Genomic DNA, 23,318 nt, shown 5'->3' with positions numbered 1-23,318 from the left:
TCTTGTACAATCTATAACGAGGTTTTGTAAAACGAGGCTTTTAACAAGCCCTTAAATTTTTCTCTATTACTAGAATTCTTCAATTCATAATAATTATAAACACAGACACTGCTTTTAGGAACCTCATACGCACATTTAGTGTTCGGCTGTAACGGCTAAGCGCTACATTATACTAAAACGTCGTCCTCGTTTGCTTCAATTCTGGATTTAAATTTTTATGTGAAACATTTGACATTGGTAGTACATCGTCCCTTTCTGTAGTTCAGCTCGTGAAGCCTTTATTGACTTTGTAGGAGCCAAGTTACAATTGGACAGAGGAGAAGACTCCCGATCTGACGCTGTGCTTTCAAGACACCGTGCTGCTCTGGGTGCCATGCGCCTTCCTTTGGCTGTGCGCCCCCTTCGAAGCGCACGCCATGAACAAGAGCGGGAAGAGGAGGCTTCCTTGGACTGCCCTGAATGTCACAAAAGTGGTGAGTTGGCACAAGGTCATCCTCGGTGCCTGTGCTAGTATAAAGCGACAGTGTACTCGCCGTGGCCAGGGTCACAAAAGATGTGCTGGTGCCCATACCATACCGTATTTACTAGCATTATGATCGCACTCGCGTAATAATAAGACCCCTGCAGTTTGACGCCAAAGATCGATTTTTTTTTATTTTCCGCGCAATGAACACACCCTGAACTAGCCGCAGCAATATGTCGCATTAGTGCCAAGTCTAGCTGATGATGGTCGTCCGTACCTCTCTCTCCTTCTCTTTCAAACAGGACATGTCTAAGTTATTGCGGCAGACTCGCCGATATTAGCGATATCGGCAAGCATGCGTTCAATACTGATGAAGAAACTCTTACTAAATGCACATAATGTACTCAGAAGACAAAGAAAAAAACGCGCTGAGGTTGTTGTGTCGGCAGCCGTGTCTGTTTATATGTCCCGCACTGTGACTGTGGCAGCCGCTTATTGGTCGAGCTGTTGTCCCCTCGCAGCAAACTCGTTCCGGCACGTTCCGTAGTTCACAACAACACTGCATTTTGCGTCACATTGCAAAGCAACCAGCGGCGGTGTGCGGAGTTGTTAATATGTGTTTGTTTAATATTTTTTTATGTTCATGAGACCTATCGTAAAACTTTCGACCCAAAACTTGCTTGCGGTTTCTGTGCTCAAACATGTTTCGCGAAAAATTAAACCCGCGTAATGAACGCACCCCTAAATTTACATCAAATCTTTCGGAAAAAACTGCGATCATTACGCGAGTAAATACGGTAGTTCGGGTTCTTTGTTCTGACTGCGACTCCTAACAGTGCATTGCGACCAAGATTTCCACGGAGATTAACAAACACAGAAAGTTTCCACAAACAGGGAATTTTCTTACAACCGAAAAACTGCAACTCTGGACCGGCTTTCATGGAATGTGAGCAAGGCACATCGCTGCAGTAGTAGGGATTGGAATCTTTCGGCTTGAGGAGTTCTCAGGAACGTGTTCAACAGAAGATAGGAAGAGTGGTATGCCTATAAAGACATGACAGGCTGCTGCAAATAAAACCGCGGTATTTCTCTTCCCCCATAAAGGAGAAGCGTCAGCTTTACCATCACCACTTGGGTGCGGATAAATTGGCATATACACTCAATCCCGCATATATCGAAACCAGATATATCGAATTATTGCATTTATCGAACAGTCCAAACATCCCCTTGGAAATCCTATGCAAACGAAAATATTTTATATAGCGAATTATCCATATATCGAACTATTTCGTGATCCCCTTAGAGTTGGATATATCCGGGATCGACTGTAATAAAATTGCAATATTCTTAGGAAGAGCGGTAAAACGTTGACGTAAGCTAAAAAGAGTTGTTAAAGGTTTTTTTTTTTTGCCCCACCGGCTTTTGAGTAATTCGTTACGATAATTTAAGCTGATGTTCCAAATTATGAAATCTTTCAGAAATGCCGAGCGGTCCATTTTTAGAGTGCAGCTCCGTAAATAAGACGACCGACGCAGCCTATAGGGGCACTCGTCAGTACTAGGTTGTTTTGGTGACGTTTTGTTACTATCAACTTCTGACGTCTATGCTTTTAGCTGTGCAGTATCTTTTGTGAGCTCAAGCCCACATAAATTGCGGTGAGTATTGCATCCCTTTTATTTGCCATCAGGTGAATGTCCGGTACTCTTCAGGGTTTATAGCGTGCTTAGTACTTCCACTCTACGCCTTTTAGCTCCTTTGTTATCACTTCCACAATAGCAACACGTGCAAAATCTCACAAACTGTATGGGAAGTCCGCTGTAGGGTGGCTTCTATTTAAGCGGGAGCTCGTCTCTCTTATCACACAAAACAGTGCAGGGGATAACAAACGTCGGTATTTGCATAAGTTGATGACCGCTGTAGAGCTGCTTTACCCGTTTATCAACGTATACGCTATTCAGACCAAGTCCAGATACTCCATGCGTACTTTAAGCCAATACTCTCTCTGTGAGCTTATCTCAACCGTAACAAATAAGGCCTGCGGATGTTTCCTGTGTTTGCTTAGAAGGGTAGGTTCAGCAGCACTTTATTTCTAGGGGAATAAGCGTGGGAACAAGGTGGAAGACATTTTAGTTCATATTAAGAGAAGGAAATGGGCATGTGCTGGTCACGTAATGCGAATGAGGTACAACAGGTGGAACATCCATTTGACAGACTGGCTGCCAATAAACCGCAAACGCGTTAGGTATTGGCCAAAAACTCGTTGGCGAGATGCGCTACGAAAATTGTGGGGAAAAGATGAACTCAGCTTGCACTCGATAGGCGTGGTTAGAAATCTTGGGGAGAGGCTTTCCTCCTGCAGTGTACACAAACAGGCTTATGATGATGATGGTGAGGAAGCGTGGCACGAAGGCAGGGACACTTCTGCTTCCTTTCCTGTGCATGTACAGGCATAAATGCATGGTAGCAGTTCTCTTGCAGCAAAAGGCAGACACCGAAGCGCTTGAATGTTTACCTAGAAGAATAATAAGAGATAAAAATTGGATTGATACTCATTTGGATTGTGGTGTCACCATGGCTGCTTAGCCAATGGTCATCTAAGCCCACCATGCAGGTGTTGTCCGTCGTCCTGACGTTTGTGGCATGCATCGAGCTTGGACAGCGGCTTGTCGAACTCGCCTTTGGCGCCACCCTTTTCCCCGTCGACTTCGTCACGCCTTCTGTTCGGATTGTCACGTTCGTAAGTATAAGACGGAAAATTGTTGCACGAGGGATTTCCGTCTTGTGGCAGTGTACGAATGCACACACATTTATTTCAGATTTAGAATCAGAATCAGAAAAGGTTTACTTGTGCAAAGTACAGATAACCTGTGCAAAATATAAAGAAAAAGGTCTCATAATCAGAGATTGTAAGTGGACCTCTTGTACAATATAGAAGTGGGAATAGTTGTAATGTACATAGCAGAGAAACAGAACTTCAGTAAATTGCAATTGAGACAGATAAAGTGTGAATATGCGCTTGTAATCGCACAGAAACAATTGAAAACCAAGACAAATAAAGTGTGAAAATATGGTTGTAATCTCGCAGAAACAATTAAAAATGAAGAAAAACACGCTCATTACAAAAACAAGTGATTACAGAACGCAACTCACAATGAAAAATAAACTTGCTTATCCAGATGTCTTTTGTTTGCTGTTTGGAGGTTGGATGTGTGCCAAAATTTACGCGTAGACTGTTCTTCATTCATAGAAGTAAAAATAACAAAAGAAGCAGCAGAATGAAAACTGCGGTGCTAATTGTGCGAAGAATATGTTTTGTTTGCCTAAATAAAAAACTGATCTTATCTTATGCATATAATTAATTGATTGTGGGGTTTAACGCCCCAACGCTACACAGGCGATGGGGCGCGCCGTAGTGGATGGCTGCGGATTAATTTTCACCACCTAGAGATCTTTAACGTGCATCGAAATCTGAAACACACAGAAGTTTTCGCTTTTCGCCTCCATCAGAATTATGCACACAATTGTACTTCAGTAATGCTTGAATTTTCTTCGGCGTAGTCGATACGAGCAAAGGGATTATGCAAGGATTCGCGGCAAACTTTACCATCATTTCACGTCCAGTACCTTTCGGACGCCCCTTTTTCATTGCTGTATGTTATTTTATAAATTACTTTGCTTTAAATATAGCCAAAGAGTTGTTTCCGTGGTAGTAGCATGCTCACAAGCCGTGGTTTATACCTGTAACTTTTGTCGGTAAACTTGAAGCGGGCTGCCTTCTTTCTTAAAGGAGTACTGACACGAAATTTCTCGCTTTCAGTTTTTATGCTGTAAAGAATACCTATGGTCCCAGTAATTACGAAAATCGAACCGAAAGGCGTCAGCCACCAACATATAATTAATTATAGCACGTTTATTGCAACCACTTTCAAATTCGGTCGCCGCGCGGGAAAATGGCCGTTCGAAGGAGAGCCTGCAAGCGGACTGCCTGACGTCACGGTCTCCGTGACGTCGGACCGTGACGTCATGGTCTCCGTGACGTCAGGGACGTTCGCTGCATCGTCTGCTACGGATTGCACGCGGTTCACATGTACGATTTGTACACTCGATTCGCATGCGACTGATCGTTACGACTGTCACCACGACTAGTCGTACGCGTGAATTTGAGACACATGACCCGATGCGTGCATGCGATGCGTCGTCGGCGTCGCTCCGCCCACCGTTTTTGCTCCATGGTCAACTACGACTATCGCTGAGCTGAATTTGTAGATCCCGCGCGTTTAATCGCAAAAAATGGATAAAGCAGGCAATCGTGAAGCGTTTCCTGCCTTCGGAAACAGTTCGCGCACACGCCGGCCGCGCCTGCCAGCTCGGACACTCAGCGGCTCGATCCGGCGCAGACCACGGTAGCAAGACGGTAGCAACCGCTTGTCGCTGCTCTTCTGAATCAATCTGATCGTTAAAATGAAGTTCCACATGCGAGAAAGTAGGTGTTAGTGTGGTGAAAAATTGTGCTTGGGATTGTTATCAGGGCTTATTTTAAAAGCGGCGATCAGATATCTGCCGCGATGCAAGCGTATACGCTGACCGGCCCCCCGCGGCGCGCGGCGGGCGGTGCGCCGACCGGTCGAGAGATGGCAATACCTGCGGCGAAACGTGAAGTGCGCATAGGAAGTGCGCACTTCGCAAGCCTTGCTCACAGCGGTACCGCAGCCAAGCCAAACCTCCTATCGAAGCGAGACCGCCCACAACAACAGCGCAGGCTATCGCTTCCGGTTCCGGAAACAACTGTATGACGTCATGCTGAATCGGCCGCAAAATCGCGGATAGCCTGACGTCACACCCTAAGCGATTTCGCTAGTGCTGCCGATTTGTAATAGTTCGCGGCCAGGGCAATTAAAATCGATTTTTGATGCGTTTCCAGCCTCGGATCGCTCCAAAAATTTCTGTGGGTAATCTGTACAAACTACTGAAGCCAATTATATCGTTATTTAGGCCTCTAAATTTGGTGTCAGTACTCCTTTAACGCGAGCGGAAATGTCGTATTTGCATCTTGGCACTCATGCAGAAATGACTTTGAGTGACCCATATTCAGAGATAGGCGTGGGCTGTTGAAAATTTCCGGAGTGCAATCAGCAGCCCGTCGCCAAGATAGTTCTGTTGTTAGAGCTTGGTTTGGGATTGAGCGCAGTAGAAATAGTACAGGTGCAATTCCGATAACGAGGCTCTTTGATTTGTTTGTTGCACAGTACGGGACACTAGCCTTTGAGGGGTAATTTTTGACAAGCTGACACAAGGAAAGTACGTTATGTTAATCGTAAACGTGCTGAAATAGTGCATGTATCAATCAATGAATTCATCAACCAATTAATCAATCTATAAAAGTAAACATCATTTTCCCCGGTACAACACTCAGGGAAAGAAAGGTGGCCGAAGAAAAAGCAGCTCTATCGCACCTTGACAAAGCTCCAGTGTTCGATACTGCAGTGGCAGGTCTACACTCAACGCGAAAACGTGTTTTGCTATAAAAGTGGGTCAAATAACATACTGTGGGAAACACCTCCTGACATCCACAAGGAAGAAACGAAATGAGGGACTAAAAAATGTCATTGCACAACTTCTAACCGACAAATCCGAATTAACCACAACGTACATACATTTGCGACAATTGTTAGTGTTAATGTAATTCATGTACGTTTGTCTTAATAAGAAGTTGAATTCTTGAATTTTAGTTTAGTTAGTGATACCTTTTTACTCGTACCTGAGTCCTTCGATACAGTTCTGGTCCCGAAATTTCTGCGCAACTCAATGGGAGAGCTTAATTGCTACGAAGAACGGCCGCTACGCGGCGCAGGCAGTTGTAAGGGGGCTGTCAGTGCCGGTGGGCCCGCAGCAGCCGCCGTGGCAGCGGCGCATTCCGAAGGCAGGGTGTGGGAGTGGCGTGCGACATTCCCCACAGCAAAATTTCTATCGTCAGTGTTTCGCCAACTTCATGGGCCAGTGTACCGTGTACAACGTCGACGACATGAAACTTGGAATCAGTAATACCCAGGGTTTGCTGTGTGCCTCGCCGCCGCTCCGAATATAGAAGCACAAACGAGAAAATGTCGCTCTTCAGTTTTCTCACTAGCGCCGAGCTTCGAGAGAATTGGAAAGGAGCTATACTGCGGTTGGAAGCTAGCGGTTGTAGCTTTTTCTGTAGGAATGTGCGTGTTTGCGAACAGCATTGATATGCTACCGACATGGTCAGTACTAATGATGGCGTCGTGAACGGGGACGTCTTATCGCAACAGCATGATAGCGCGAGGCTCAGAACCGGTGCCGTTGGGAGGATTTTTGAACGACTCCCGGAACGCCTGACGAAGCGAAAATAATTAGTAAGTAATTCTTTACACTTTAAACAGTACACATTAGAAAAAGCCAGGCGCGACAGGTGTACTGCGTACATTGGAAGAAAAAGAAGTGATCGGTAAGATGTTAAGCAAGTGAAATTCGTAGATATTTGAAGAGCCGAAGCCCGTGTGCGTGAAAGCGCTCGGCTTCGTAGCCGGTCGACTTGTGCATCAAAACTTCTCCACGTCAAGGAAGCGGCGGGAGCGCACTAATGTGAGTCCGCTACAACTGCATATTCGGGTGGCAGTTCAGTTCGAAGGTTTGGAATAAAACCTCTTGCTAGACGATTCCGTTGACTTCAATACTTGGGTTGCAGCGCGTGAGAGACGAGCCGAATCGAACCACTAAAGAAGCTGCGCGTAAGAGTAACGACACTACCGCCCGGCGGCAGCCATTTTGGTGCCTGACGAGCTTTATGCGCCCTATTGCGGCTGACATTGACGGGCGGAATTGGTCTGGGTGCCGCTTGGCAACCATGACAGCTGTGTTTACTTTTCGAAGATTTAGAGACAGAGCGCCGTAGTGACACGGTCAGACTCGTCTACGCTAACGTAGCCTATTTATTGCTTCTAGGTTGCGCTAGAGCCACTAATTAAGCTGCGTTTTCTAAGTGGCTATATGTTACGCTAGGCCACTGTAGTTATTTCATTGCAAGAAGCGATGCAGGCGTTTTTCACCTTCCCGCCGGCTCAAATAGCTCAGCACAGAGAAAGACGGCATCGCTACTGTGTGGGTGCCTACAAACTCACTCTCAACGTATCATACAACCGCACTGCGCTCCGTAAATCAAGACTTATTGAAGAGCGTGCGCGCGGCAACACACAGGCACCAAATTATGTCAGCGCTGATGGGTCTTGCGGTGGCAAACAAATGTCACGTGGCCAGGTTCGACGAATGGCCGCTGACGGCGACATACAACAACGACAGAAAAAAGTGCCGATACTCTGGAACCTGATCTAGTGGTTCTAGAGCCGAATGGAAAGCAATGCGACCGCCCTTTCCCTAGATCTATTCATGTTTTATTCCGCTCACACCCCTTCGCCTATTTGCCACACTACAAGGATAAAAAGCCTAGCTATCACCAGAGCCATTTAATGCTCCAATCACATAAGCATAGCCATTCTTTGGCAAGGCGAAAATATAAACACGTTCTCGAGCAGGTCTGGCAGTAGCTTTTTTCATCAGTGATCCAAGAAGCGTGGGGCGTGATGAGCAGCGTCTTCCAAAGCTTGCGAGCTATTACTTTGAGGTACCTATTAACAGAGTGCGTTATTACGAGGTGTTTGAACATTTTAAATGCGCTGCCGTTTATAAGTACGCCTGCACTCATAAGTAAAGAGTATGCTTCCACTCTTAACTAAACAGTTCTCAGGCTCTCATTCGTCGTCAGCGGTGGATCACACTTCGACCTATTATCAGCTGGCATGGATGTGTTGGAAGACGTTAAAGGAAAGGCAAAAGGAAGAACTGCATCCACATAATTGCGTCGAAACATCAGCAGCGGCGCACTTAATCCCAGCAGTGGAAGTGGCTGCTGGCCCCCTTACGAATGGTGGCGCCAGTAGCTGGAGCTTTTGCCACTATATCGAACTTCGTCAGAAGTTTCGGGATCAGAAAAGCATTAAAGGGCTCTGCTCATACTTTTCCACGAGGGAGGGGCATAGGGCCTGATCGTTTTTGCCGTGGGAAGTTTCAAAGATAACTGCGGCCCATATTTGGGGCTGTAGGTATATAATAGCGCCTGGTTACTTTTTCAGGTGTTAACAGTGCTCTTGGTTCGAGGAGGACGGCGAGCTGGCTTCCATACGTCTGCACCACTGTTTCTCTTCTGGACGTTTATGTCGATTACCAGCGGCATACGTTACAGGTCGCTCATGTTGAATGTCTTCGGCGGGGTAAGCATAACTCCTAATGAGTATTCATAAGACAATGTCAACTTAGGGCAGCGATTCTATTTCAAGGACGGTGGATTACCCCTGTCAATTACATTAGCCTGTGATACTTAGTGGTGCACGCCGAGGCTTTTGGTTTTTTTTTATTTTTACGTTGGCTCACAATACTTCTGTTAATAACACTGGTCGATATGAAGGATTTTGAAGGACACTGAAGTTTAAAAGGAAGTTGGTTTCGATCGGTAAAGTGGAGGGTAGTGGATACGAATATACTACTCTCAGCTGTAGCAGTCGCTTACTAACGCGGAAAATGCCCTAAGCAGAAAAGTGGATGCCGAATATTTGTGCATGAACTAAGAATGATTTTTTACCCGAACCCGCTCTCGTGCGCTCTTTCGTTACCCATTGCTAGACTCACAAGAAATCCTTAAGGTAAAACATAGGGTGTAAAATATTTTCTGTCTTTTGATACACTTCCAGGTAAGAGTGCGGGTACCGCCAGCACACGAACACAAACGATTAAACCAGTGAAGGGCCCCTGCAGAACTTCTGCTAACAAATTTTACTCCCTCCGATGTGTTCGAAGCACTTCCAAGCTTTTTTTGTGAGCTTACCGCCGCAGTGTGTGGTCTGTTCGCCGCGGCACATATCTTTGTTATTTTGCTTCGGTTTTGTGCGACTTTTGTTCGAGTAGCGGTCGAAGTATTTTATAAATAGAACTGACAGGAAGTCGGGTAATCGCAGTTATGTGGCTAGAGTGAGTTTATTCAATTCTGCAAACAATGTACACACCGAAAAGCGAGACAGAGACAGCCCTTTCGAGCAAGTTTTTGGGTTATCTGAAAAGTGTACAACGGTATTATTTAGCCTGAGTACTTTATGCCCACCGCTTGAACACGTTCACTCACTATGTTCTAAAGCCTTTAGGATTTAGAAAAAAAGTTGTAAGAAGTGCTTCACGGGACTTTTAAAAGTTACATTTCGATCTGCGACGATTCCACGGACTTTTAAGGTAACTTTTGTACCCCGAATAAGGCGATGGTTGTTCAGATCTGTGTAGAAGGAGAATGGTACTCTTCATTGTTAAACCGTTTTCTGTTTGCATTTCTAATTGATCACATTTTAGAATCCCCTCCAAAGTATGAATTTTTTGTTTGTGTTTCCTTACAGGAAGAAAACAGGCAACTAGCTAGTGACCTTGAGTTCCAATTCGTCGTCGTTACCATCTACTTCGCCATCACATTGTGCCAGTTTTTCCTGAGCTGCTTCGCTGACAGGTCTTCGCTGCGAAGGCTCAAAGCGGTGAGTGCTACTGTCTATTCTTCCTTAACGGGCGAGCGATCCAAGGATTTACGCCAACTGAAAACAAAGGCGTCTTCTGCGCCTAATCTATAGATTATAGAGATGCAAAGCCTGGTTAAGGTTTTAAGCTGAAGGAATGTTGTCACATAGTAATTATCAATTAAATATTTTATTCGTTCATTCATCTTTATTTGTACGCGCTCAAGAACAGCGCGCGGCCTCGGACATTGATTCTCAAAACAGGATAAAAAATACATTAAAAACGACAGAAAATTCGAGTTTTAAAACATGAGATACTATAACACTGCAAAAGCCAGTTTCAATGCAGCCAGATTTTATTGTTCGAAATATCAACATGATTAGGCCTCACATTATTATACAATTTATGCAATCGTTGCACAGGGCAACAAACTTTGCTGGTGCAAACACAATGAAAATTTGAAAAAAAAATGGATATCGGGAGCATTTGCCACTATGAAATGTTTAAGGCTACTCTTGCTATGTTTCGCGTGCGGCATGAATTGGCCGAAGGGTAGCAGCATTGCTAGCACACCATAATGGTAACGGTCTCGTTAGTGTTGCATCATGACCACCATGGGTGCAGTTATAGTTTATTTCCCCCAATCTTCCCAACTGCTTCCGCTCATTGACTGTACAGAGTCACGGTTAATTATTGATCGTGACTCTGGCTAGTCACTAAGCTGAAGCGGTTTGGAGGATTGGGAAAAATCTAGACTGACTGGTGCCTTCCTGTACATTATTCGTGGTGTGGTTCCGCATCTGCCAGTGACCACTCTGTGTTGATTTTACCCAACCGGGAGGAACCGCTTCCGTCCGCTCATTAGCCATAGTGAATATCAATAATTAACATTGACTCTGCTTAGTCAGTGAGCGGAAGCGGTTGGGCTGATTGGGGGAAATCAACTTTAACTGCACCCATGTTAATGTTTTGAGTATTCTGCGGGAATACTTAGCCCATAGTTTATCGGTGATAGGGTACCGAAGAGAAGCATTACGCGGTTTTAGCGGCCTCCGCATAAGCTACCGTAATTGCATCACACTACTGGCTTGCAGTGTGTTTTCACGCTGTCTCAGCCTCCGCAAATTTTATTTTTATCCATTTCGTTGTCAACACTCACTTCGCGTTTATTCACGCAAATGTTTTGCTTCCGAATAGTGCTATCAATGCTTTCAATTTTTCTTCCTGCGGGTTTGCCAGTGTTTTGCCACAGCCGAAGTTAGCAAATGAGAAGAAATAATGGGGCAATAAAAATGGCGCTTTGAATGCACTTATCTCAAGGATAAACCGAATGTCAACTATGCGGACAAGCAGGAAATGTAGCCCACGCGCTCTAGACAATTCGTGCAATGTAACTATATATCCATTGGAGCTCACTTCAGGTTTCCATTAAGATGCCCTGCAGATTCGAATGTCATCGCAGAAAACACTGGTTACGTCTTGGGGGAAAATCATTAAAAAATGGAATACTAGTACAGAAAAGTGTTGTGCCAAAGCCTATACAAGCAGGGAAACACTGTCAGATACGGATGTTGCCTAATTATTGTTAAATGACATTGAGATGTCAAAGTAAAGGTGTGTTTTCTGGTTCTTATTTATTTCATTGCGTGAACCTATATTTGGCTTAACATAAGTAGTATATTCGAGTGCCGCTGATTTCGGACTTGGTAGACAGTAATTTTCAACTGGCCGTTATAATTGTATTTCGGCACCGATGGTGCATTAGTATACAGGTCTTAAAGAGGTAGCATCTGCTTCACTAACGAACCTCTCGCTGAACGGAACGTAATTTTATCGGGCAAAATATACTCTAAAAATACTTACTCCCGGAAATGATAATTATTGAGTGGTTCAGGACAGAGTTGGTGTAAAGCATCATTTGTGATTATATGCAGGGAAAATGCCCGGAGCAATACGCATCATTTCCTTCTACGCTGGTCTTCTGGTGGTTCAACGGGTGAGTGGAAGCTCTTCTATAAGCGAATTTAGGAATCCTCTGAACCCGACTGCTCCAAAGCGCAACGTTTGTTACAGAACCGCCCAGCATTCTTCTTAGTTGTACACTTTGTTGCATTCAAAAGCGCTTGATGCCGGGTCACCCTCAGCTTAGTAAATAAGAAGTGTTTGCCGAATGTCGAAACCGTGGTGAATAGGTGGCGGGGACTCATCTGGATTCAAAATAGGCCTATACTGCTCTGGGCGTCTCCTGGTCTGTACGCTGTGTGCACAATTTAGTGATCTCTGATGGGAAATAAAGTCGATCGAATTTTAAACATAAGCTTAATATGTGTCATTTGAATTTTCCAATCCTCCAGTTATAGTTACATCTTTTGTACAAATGCGAACACACACACCAGGTGTATATAGTAATCGGGAAAAGTAGAATCAGTTGGACTCGCTTGGAATGTGAATAGAAATTTAGATAGTTTAGAGTAGATAGGCAGATAAAAAACATGGCCGCCAGGTGGGACATGAACCCACGACATTCCGATTACGCGTGCGATTTTTTGCCGACCCTGCTCCGTGCAACTGTATTATCTTCTACTTTCTCACCTACTTGGGTGAGTTTAAAACTGTTCAATGATTTAGGCTTGTAGCCAGGGCCCAGCGGCGGGACTTTTTTCTAACCATTGTGGCGCGACCACGCGTTTACGACCTGCTTGAAGTTGTCGATGGCGTTGAACCATCTTATGCCATTTGTGGCTCCGCAGGTAGCATTAGATGTCGGCCGCTCTCACTCGCGTATATGTATGACCGTTAGCCATCTTTCTACTGTGAATGAGGGTCTACTTTGTTTCAGGCGCAAATGTACTTCTTGGTCCAAGCGGAAATTTGTTCTTGTACAGAGGTGCACAGGGAAGCTTTGTTTCGAAAAAGGTTTGATTTCTTGTTTCTAGCTTTAAAGCATTTGTACGTGTGCAGCCACGTCTTCCCATGAAGTTGAGCAGTGAAGAATGAACTCGCTAACTCTTGTACTTTAATGTCGTTTGCCTGTTGGCGGAGTGGGTGGGCCCGAGAGTAGAAGTCGTGCTAGGAAATTTTCAAAGGTTTGCCGCATATAGTGCAATCGCTGAGCAGACTGCAGCGACGTCGTCTTGTCTGCCATGCTTGTACGGAAAAACGGCGTTGCTACTCGAAGGGAACACAAGGCGGTTGGTAACCATTACCCGTCACGAAACGAAGTGTGGATATCAAGGTGTTTTGTAGCGTGAGCTACACAGCATGGGTTAGTCATCCAATAAAGAATCGCCTAGTTGGAAGGAAACAAAATAGGGGCACTTGTAAACGAAAGCTTCCTGATTGGGCAAGAGAGCTTCGCATCTCTTCAGAATTTATGAGAAAATTTGTTGGTGATTGTTCTTGACATTGTACGAGTTTCCACCAGGGGCCCAATGCCAGAGCAATCCCTGGCCAAAACCTGACCCGTCAGCTTCAGCGCCAAATAGGTGGCATGCAACTTCGCTGTCGGCAGTGCCAGCAGTGGGAGAACACCAGTGACGAGCCTGAAATAGAAAGAGCTGTCGCTATAGCTTTAACCATATCAGCTAACTTCTGTGATGTCTTTTGGGACTGCAATGGGTGCCGTCTGGGACGTAAAATAGCCTGCGCAGTTAATGGCTGGTTGTCGAGCTTCCGGAGTGCCGTTGACAGGTGCTGCCTCAGCGTTGCAAAACCGGGCACAAATTCAGAACAGGTGTTCTTTTGTTTCATCCGGTGGCACCACGTCACAAACAGAACTGTCAGCTATGATATGATCTTCGAGTTTTAAAGGCCACACGCTTGTCTGCTGACGCCGTGCACCATCTTTAACTCGTCATTTGTCTAGTTTACCTGTTCTGTTTTAGGCTTTATTACAGCCCGCGGGTGTTGCCTTTGTAGCTACCTTTAGTCGTTCTTTTCTCAATCCTCAATCTCTAATCCAAATCTTTTAATGGGCCGTTTTTTAAAAATCCCCTTTAAATTACCAATTTGTTAATCTCTCTGCCTTTCATGTACTGTCTTATCCTTCCTTCCTTCCTTCTTTGGTGTCCGCGATGGTATAACGGAGCCCTGTGTGCTGGTAGTTGTCGGTGATTCTCGCAATATATCCACGTCTGTAACGTTTCCATGATTCCGGGCGAGGACAGTCATTCTCTCTGTTCTGTTGAAAAATCGCTTCCAGCTGTTGTGCCACAGTTATGCGGACGACACGCATCCGCCAGCACAGTATCCTATGTGAATGCGTGAGGATGTACGCAAAGCTGTGAAAACGTGCCATCGTACTCCTTGAACAAATTTTCTCAAAGGTTACAGATTTCCGAAGGTCCCTGCAGTGTACCTAGGACGATTTTTTTGTTGGGGGGAGGGGGGGCAGCAAGACTACATCAGGAGTACAGGACGCTCCAAACCCTTTCCTTTGAGGCAAAGCATTGAACTGTTGACGAGCCTTTTAATATCTCAGGGACTTAAAGCACGACTGGTGGTACCTTAGCCACGTAGCAGCCTCTAAATCTGCGCGGCATCAGCTCGCCATCCGAAAAGGCAATGTTTTGGAACTACGTAAGGCGTAGATTCATTGTTGCCTTCTGCACTGCGCTTGCAAGAGGAAAAAGAAAAATGCGGCGAAGTGCATGTTTAATTTTTAAGTCGGTACATTACCAATCCGATCCGTATAATAACAGGGCTGAAGCAATCACCGTGTCAATTCTACGCGCTTGCTAAAGCCGCACATATGTCTTGCTTCCTTTGAAGGGAAGAGCCTTCAGTGGCCTATTCTGCGAAAACCCATCGTTGTTGCCCAATCCAAAAAATGGCCACTGCTGTAAAATGTGAATAAATGAAAACACATGTTGGATCTGATGCGATTTGTACACGAGTCTTCACATAGTACCCGATGTGGTACCACTGTATTATCTGTGGTGTCAGCAGCGGTGCATTCAATGTTGCTACTTTTGTTTCTTTCTTCGTGAAATATGCCCCCTTGGGAGATTGGCCAGGAATCTGGACCGTTGGGAAGGGGGCTAACGTGCAGCTTCAAAAATTAAGAAAACTACAAATTGAAAGAGGAAGAAGTTGTATAATAGTGCGTTACGCGTGACAACTGAGGTTGACACCACGTGAGAAGAAAAGAAGCTTGCAAAGTTAACTGTGCCAAAACAAAAATAAACAAAAGCGAAGGAAGAGAGGGAAATGGAATGTAACAGTGAAGGAACTGTTAAGAAGTATCGCCAGGCTTTCGCCTTCAAAGCACGGAAGCAGACTTAAATGTCACGAGGAATATTTGGTACTCGTTTTTTGTCTTGGGGGGTTCAAGAATGTTCGCCAAAATAGACACTATTAAGCGGGAGTCACTTTTAGTATACCACGAAGGAATCTTACGGGAGGCCAAACTGCGCAGTTGTGAATAAACCCAGCGTAAGGTTTGCAGTCATGACCGTGGCAGGGGGAGGAAGGACACGCAGATGTTTGGAAAGCCAATTGAGGCTTCAAAAAATAAACAATAACAGGCACGTGGGGGGCAAATAAAATACAAACGTGCCAGGAAACATGAAAGCTGGAGGCGTCCTCGTAACCCGTATTTAATGCATTTAGTTTATTTTACGGTGTTCGCTGCGGATGTTCTCTTCGGATAATAGCAAGCTTTAAAATTGTCGGGTTTTGCCAACGTGTAATGCTAGATATGTTTTGTCACTCTATTTGCTACTTCTTGCCCTGAGGCCAATGCTTCGTCGTAGAGCCAATGATAGCTGTCGTGATAGCATGCCATAATCCTTTCTGTGCTGCTACCCAGCCAAAACCGCACGCTTCCGGGGGAATACGATCACTAATAAATCTACGTGACCTTCAGGCTTGGAAAAAAGAGGGCGCTTGACTTTTATACATTCGCATGGTGCCACCCATCTAATTCCTGAAGAAAAAATATATACAACTTCTCAATTGTGTGTTTGGAAATTCAAGTTATGATTTGTTGGTAAATGGTTTCGGTATGCAGAACACGGCGAACATAACTTTGCGAATCGAATCACTTCCCCGCGTCATGTTGAAAATACAGCATGTGGAGCGGTATCTTTGATGGCGGAGATTTGATCTTTGAATATATAAACAGGAAGAGTTCCAGTTCTTTTTTTCTGTGCGTTTACCTGTCGCAATTAGGCAAAAGAAAAATGATTTTTGCATGTTCGCTCAGTGAGTTGCACATAAAATGAGGGTTTTTTCTCGCAACCTTACGAGAATTTCTGACAGGATATTTTTGTTTGTAGTTGCAGTGAAATGTATTTTAATATTTTCGTTACTCTAAGGTCAGCGCGGGTTAATGACGCCCCAGCTTGGCAGGAAGGGAGACAGCACGCAGTAACACAGTTTGTATATTGTCAATATGCGCTGGTGTGTCTGGAGGGTTCATTTGTTTTCAAGTGACAGTGCTTTTTGTTCATGCCTAATACAGAGATGCCTGAATGTAACGAAGCTTTTGTATCTTGAGTCACAGTCATATAAAACTACCAAGAGCGCATTAAACTTTATCTATATGCGTTAAATGAACGCATAGGCGAGATAGTAGAAATCTTTTTTGGGTTCATGGTGTAGTGAAACCAACGTGATTAATGATACAAATTTATATTAGAAGTATAGATCCCAACCATATTCATTCGGAGCCAGAAAAGAGGGCACAATGCGCGATCTTCAGCCTCCTCACATGCTGTAGAGTTGACGTCATAAAGGTTTGTATTGTGTTTCCAGGCTATGCCAGCCGTGAAAGTAATAGTTTTGCCACATTTCACTATTAGTAGCGGGTGTCGCTTGTCCACGAAATTTAGCCATGAAGACCTACTAGTGTATCGTTATGCCGCCATCAGCTCATCTGTCGGCGGAATAATGCGGGAAGCACTAGTTTCCAAGGCGTTCTTCTGTGTGCAAGTGCACACTAATAGGCCGGAAAACCCCCATTCTACACTTTATTCTGCCGAAGTAATTAGCAATGTTGAAAAATCCTTGTGGTGGGCGTTTGTTTTGCCTTGAAGTTTCTTACCCGCTTTCTATTCTTGTTTCCGGAGGCGCATTGAAAGGTAAAGAATGTAGTCTTAGAGTTTGTGAATAGCTCACAAAAGTAACGCTTCAGCCTTTTCTGTACAAAAGCATGAAAATGTTCATATTGCGTAATACGCAGGTTTAATATTCGTTACAATCCGCTTTACCGCATTAGTTTTGCCCTTACTGAAGCCTCCGGTTTTTTGCAAGTCTTAAAAAACGCATTTTCTACAAAACTGCCGTGGTGGATATTTTGTTCTTCCGGTACATTTGAGCATTTCGAAAAGGCGGTCTTGGTAGCACCAGTTAACGGAAGCTGCAAAATTAAAATCTCCCCACTCTTATGCAATCCACCCCACCTCCTACTCCACCACCTGCAAATACTGTCCCCAACCCTGTACACTCTACCACATAATCTGGGCGCACCGGCGATCAGCTTGGGCTTGGTGAAAGGGCCAGTCAGGAAGCGACCGCCCAGGGACCTCCGGACGCAGAAGACTCCCCATTGCCATGATTCCAGAATTAAGACACAATTAAAGTTGACACATTAAAGGACTAAAAGACATTAAGAAAGTACTAAGAATGAAGAAACAAGTCTTGCAAATGCAGAGATTCAACCAGGGCAAATTTAGCGTTTATTGCTGCAGCTTAGCAGAAGCATAAAACATGCTTTTCCTGACGTAGCACCTCGAGCCTACTGTGCACATAGCTTGGTTTTGACGCACACTTGAGTTGGCTCCGCCACCTCCCGGACGAAAGTGAATCCTTTCGTCTGCTTTGGGTCCACTACCTTAAGCAATGCGGCAGCGTTGCCACAGGAAGACTCTTCGTCGTAGATCTTGTACACCGCGCTGCTGTCATCACCACTGACGGCTGTAGGTAAAAAAAAAGCGTACACTGTTACAACGCTACATTCAGATACACGTAATTTTAGTTTTTTTGTCATGTGAGTGGATTGCACACAGTCAACAATTGAACTGTACTACTGCTTTTCAATGATGCTAATAGGGAACAAGTTGCCTTGCGAAAAATATTCGTGATGAAAGTAGGGAAAGTTGTGATCAGTAAAACTAGTGGGATTTTCCTGCACTTGTATCAGCTTCTCATTAATCTTGCCACGCAGTTCTGGGACATGCCTTTTATTCCTTCCGATGTTGTTCAATAAATTCGAAGACCGAAAATATGTTTACTTTAAATAGAAGTTTCGCACTGAAATAATAAAAACGTAATACTAATATAAATAGCACCAGGAAAAGAACGAAAATGGCCGCTTTTGCCCGCAGCAAAAGGGCCTTAAGCAATTAATCTAAATACAGATCTGTATTTTTAAACGTGCGAATGCTTCGGTTACGTAAGATTTGCAAACTATAATACCATAGAAATGGATACCTCGCGGTTTATGAAGCATGCGGATTCGCGAACTGTACCAGGTTATTTTACGCGGTCCAGATATCCGCACAAAAAGCGCCCACAATATAGTATCTTATAAATTATGAGATATGTGAAAAGATTACTTCTGTGTACTCACATAGCTTCAAGTAGTAAGCCACGTTATTGAACGGTGGAAGAAGATCCATGACCTGTTCCGTGACATCTGTACAAAAAATAGAAAAATATTATTCCATATCTTGCAGCAACTCCACAGAACACATATGGTGTCAAAAACCGCCGGGGCTGTTGTGACTCCCCCCCTTTTTTAGCGATAATACATGCGGTAACCTTCCGTGCCTTAATATGCACTTAAGAAATACAATGGTGTGATACGGAGTGTTTTGAGTTTCAACCACCAAACCAAATTCGCATCTGTTGCTGCTTTATCACCAAGACGGCTGGCGTATACCTGAAGCTTGCGTATATAATGTACTAAGGTAGCGCTGAAGAACGTTAGCTTGAAATAGGTAATTGTCGCAGTTTACACAGCTGAGTTTGGATGACACAAAGAGGTTGCGAAGGCTGATGTTACAGAGCAGTATTCACAGTAAAGCAATATGGCTGTTTTAAAAAAAATTTCCGCAAAGCAAAAAACGTTTTACGAGAAAAGTATAGCCTCGGCCCTTCAGTCGTTTTCAGGAAAAATAAAAGTCCATAGAATTGTCTCAGTTGTGGGTCGTTAATGTGCCTATAGAGGCTTAGCTATGGTGGCCCACTGTACGATAGGTGCGACTCATATTCTGTTAAAACTCGGTCATACCATTCTGCGAGCATTTAGAGAAAAACTCATTTTCGAAACACGGGCTTCGAAAACTTTGGGCGAAAACTTTTATGTGGCACTTACGTTCGCTTACTTGCTTTGAATGCGGAAGACTGGGGATTCTTATTAGCAGCTTTTTTCCTGCTACATCACATTTACATCGTTTTCTTCGCTTCGTTTCTTCATCTTACGGCACGAATCACTCCAGCAAGCAAACTGGCACACGCCACAGCTTCTCTAGATTCAGGGCTCTGCGCAACTGGCATACACCTTTGTACTCCAGTGTCATCACGCACACGTGTTAGGCGGCACTCATTATTAACTACTTGCACGTTTGCAATTAACAGTTTTGTGAATGTTATAAACCATATTTCTTACTTTTCTGCGGTACTCAATTCTAGCCATTTTCATAAGTGTGTATGTGCAGCAAAGAAAACAACATGAACAATAACACCTTTTTTCTGTTCTGGCAACGAGGGGAGATAGCACAGTTAGAACCTCAATAATAGTAAATCCCCTGGACCTGACGGGTTAGGGCAGGCTTTTATAAAGTCTTCAAGTCAAGCTCGCAGTCTCCTTATGCAATGCTTTTCGCGAATCTTTCAAGCAGGGTTGCTTACTTCCCTCCTTCTCCAAAGCCTATACGATACTTATACCCAAAAGCGATGACCCAGAACAACTTAGCAAAATAATTGAACAGACCAATCGCCCTAAAAACGCAGACTACAAAATTTCATGAAGGTGCTAGCTAAAAGATTACAAGCGGTTATAAAAACATTGCTAGGTCGCATAATACGTGTGGCATAAAGGGGAGGAGAATTTACGCAAATATTCATGTTGTATGCAGTATACTTGAATTGTGCAACATGGATTTAGGCGTGTAACAATGCTACAGATCGACTTCAAAAAAGCCTTTGATAAGGTTTGCGGTACCGGGGTTCTTGCACCCGGCCGCGGTTGCCCAGAAAGACGCTGCGCACTTTAAACTACACCTTTACTGGGAGTGCCGTTCCGTCGAGGTCCACTCGTCAGCCGATCCGGCTGCGCACACCCAGTCCATGCCAGTCCACCATGTTCTCATCTCCCTCATCTCGCGCCACATCTTCATCCTCACCTGGTACATGTCCATCCCGTGGGAATGTCCCCCGCCACTATTGCCGGTTAACCACAGGTTTGCCATGATGACATTTGATTACAATTCTGAGACACGTCGGCCTTATAAAGTCATTTTTGAAGGGGTTATAACTGCGTATCTTAACTCGACCACTAAAATAATCGTTAAGAAGGAGCTAACAGAAAGCGTTCAAATCTGTTCGTCGGTACGACGAGGATGTGCACTGTCGTCCTTGCTTTTCGCTTTGTACGTCGAACCCTTATGCGCCAAAATTTGCAACAGTGCCGTAATCAGGGAGTATGTTTTCAAGTCCTGTGCTGTAAAAGTACTTGCGCAAGCGGAGGATGTCACTTTTTTCTGCGTTGATCGCGAAAGTATTCGTAGTGCTTTGAGGATCACGCAAGAATTCTGTGATAAAGCTTGAAGTTCGGTCAATCTTAAAAATGCGTTGGTCTTTGTCATGGTGTTTGGTCAGCAGTACCAAGAGTTTACGAGCGAGTGTCTTGGTTACCTAAGCCTACGCGTTATCTCGGCATCCCTTTTGAGCGCAACCGACAAAATACGGCCTGCTGGAACGAGAGAGCACACGAGGTGCGCTAATGGAAAGATGGGGAGGTAGGAATATGTCCATATTTTTTCGAGCAACTGTATGTAATATATTTATTCTATCGAAATTATGGTACAGTCTGCAGGCAGTGTATTCTTTTATGTTAAACGTGCAAAAATTTCATCGTATATTTGCAGTGTTTGTATGGCAGTCTCAGTACGAAAGCACGAGTTGGAGCAATCTTTTTAGATGGCTCGAAGGGGGTGGACTTGCACTACCCCATTTATTTATTCGCCAACTTGTATCCCGTTTTTCCTTTTCAAGGGACCAGTCTGACCCTTTTGTACGTGCTTTCTTGCAGATTAAGTTGGTCAATGATTTACCTGATTTTTTTTGTGCCCACAGTTCAAGGATCACGTATTAAAGTCAGTTGTTTCTGGCGTGAAGTTGTATTTGCATACCACTTCTTGATTGCTAGTTTTTCTCGCGATTACCTGTCTTCAGTAACCCGCAAAATTTTTATTGTTTAGAGATTTAACGGAATCCATGTTTGCCGAGCCTCTGTATAGGACTCGATTCCGTGCTGGCCCAGGTCAGGATGCTTTAAAAAGAGTTTAAAAAATGCCGGTACCAGGAGGAATAAAGACCTTTTCTACAAGCTGCACACGGAAACGCTACCTGTTAAAACGCGGATGCGAAGCAGGGGTCTTTATCTGCCATGGGGTGCCGATTGCTTCTTGTAGAAGAAGCCCGAAAGTGTAGAACAAGTTTTCTTGGATTGTTGGGTTGCCGTCTTTTTTTGGGACGTCCTCGAACGAACTCTTAAAAAAGACTTTACTCCAACATCTCACGGCCTTCGGTACTTATCTATCATGCCTGAAACTGTACCGTATGACTTGATTTTTCTCCTTGGGGTGCACGGAATCTGGAGGAGCTGCATGACTCTTAGGAATTCGGATGTGGATGCGCGTTCAGTTGGTTCTTATTTTGTGTCGAATGTTTGTGAATTGCTACTCTACCGCCAAGAGGGACTGTGGTGCGCTCACTTCACTGGTTTCAGTATCAGCCTGGCGTTTATACTAAAAATGGTCAAGAGAGGCGCCGGAGCCCCTGAAAAGGCGAATAAAGAGACAATGAATGGAGTTTTCAATATTTTTGGGCAATAATGCGTTATTCGTGCGTTATATATTATTGTATTATATATTATATTATATATTATCATAATTTATATTACATAATATATATATTACATTGTATACTATATTGTAATTGCCTTATATGTTTTCATTATTTTATATTTTTGTGGACTCATTCGCGGCCTAGCAACGCCAGCGTCCGTCGCAATGCGACAGCGGAAAGATCACCCGAACATTGCATAATAGTAATGTGTACAGCTTGGCGCAGTAGGATAGAGATTAACTTCATAGCGCGAGGGAACGAGGTACGATCCTGAACAAGGGAAGCGGTTTTCTTTTCGAAGCCTCTGTTTAAGGGTGGGACACCCTTATCCCAGGCGAGCCACAACGAAACGCTAGGCTCCTGAAGTGCTCCGCACTTAGAAGAGCTGTTTTGTTTTACAACGCACTAGAGCAGTAATCCTTCATTTTAACTGTCAGATAGCTTGATGAAGTAGATACCTTTGCTCAATACCCAAGCATCAATAAAAGTAGAGGCAGGAGTTTCTTGGTTTGTTTCTTTCAGGGATACATGAGACGGGCGAAAACTTCATACATTAAACAACGTCCAATCTATGGGTCGGTCGGGTTTGACATTGTTGACAAGAGTTCAATTTTGGAGTGAAAAAGAGCAGGCACATACCTTGAGCCTCCAACACAATAGAAGAGCTGGCATCGTCGTAACTGAAATCAATTGGTACTCTGCAAAATAGAAATGTGGAGAAGTCTGAAAACATCGGCAGTATATTTTGATTGGGTGAAGGGGCATCTCTGCCTTTTTCGCTGAGTTCAAGAGCCACCGCCATAGAGAATTTGCGGCAAAGAAGAACAAACCTGATTTTTAAAGACATATAGCCTGAGACTATCGCCTTTGAAGTGTTGCTGCCAATGTTTTTTGTAATTATTTCCTCTGTATTAACTCATCGAGGGTCCCTGTACCGCCAGTGACTTTGAGACCCTTGTCGGTAGTGCTTATACTTATGTACTTCTCTTATGCACTTCAATAAACTTCTTCTTTATAACAGACAATACATTTTTGTAAATGCTGGCCATTTTTGCGTCATTACGATAGAAATACGTGCAAAACCTGAAGCAGCTGCACCAGGAGTGAAGTTTACATTCAGTGCGCGGGGTCAAATACATGGGAAAAGCCGATAACAAGTCACCCGGGAGCTCATAGAGGCCTTTTTTATCGCAAAAACCATGAAAATTGGTTCAGC

At 44.2% G+C, this 23,318-nt stretch overlaps 1 protein-coding gene across 2 annotated transcripts in view; it reads left to right on the top strand.

The window, feature by feature from the left end:
- LOC144142433 (multidrug resistance-associated protein 1-like) overlaps nt 1-23,318 on the top strand; it is a 131,223-nt gene that overhangs the window by 1,002 nt on the left and 106,903 nt on the right. For both annotated transcript variants that reach the window (XM_077673939.1, XM_077673938.1), the window contains exons 2-6: nt 294-473; nt 3,075-3,200; nt 8,611-8,748; nt 9,916-10,047; nt 11,962-12,023. In XM_077673939.1, coding sequence (XP_077530065.1) covers nt 294-473; nt 3,075-3,200; nt 8,611-8,748; nt 9,916-10,047; nt 11,962-12,023 — 638 coding nt within the window. The remainder of the gene's footprint in view (nt 1-293; nt 474-3,074; nt 3,201-8,610; nt 8,749-9,915; nt 10,048-11,961; nt 12,024-23,318) is intronic.

This window comes from Haemaphysalis longicornis, unplaced genomic scaffold, assembly GCF_048455015.1.
Source record: "Haemaphysalis longicornis isolate Haplotype H1 unplaced genomic scaffold, Haemaphysalis longicornis Haplotype H1 scaffold_6, whole genome shotgun sequence".
Classification (NCBI taxonomy): domain Eukaryota; kingdom Metazoa; phylum Arthropoda; class Arachnida; order Ixodida; family Ixodidae; genus Haemaphysalis; species Haemaphysalis longicornis.
Note: the sequence above shows the minus strand (reverse complement) of the source record. Positions and strands in the feature narration are given on the sequence as shown.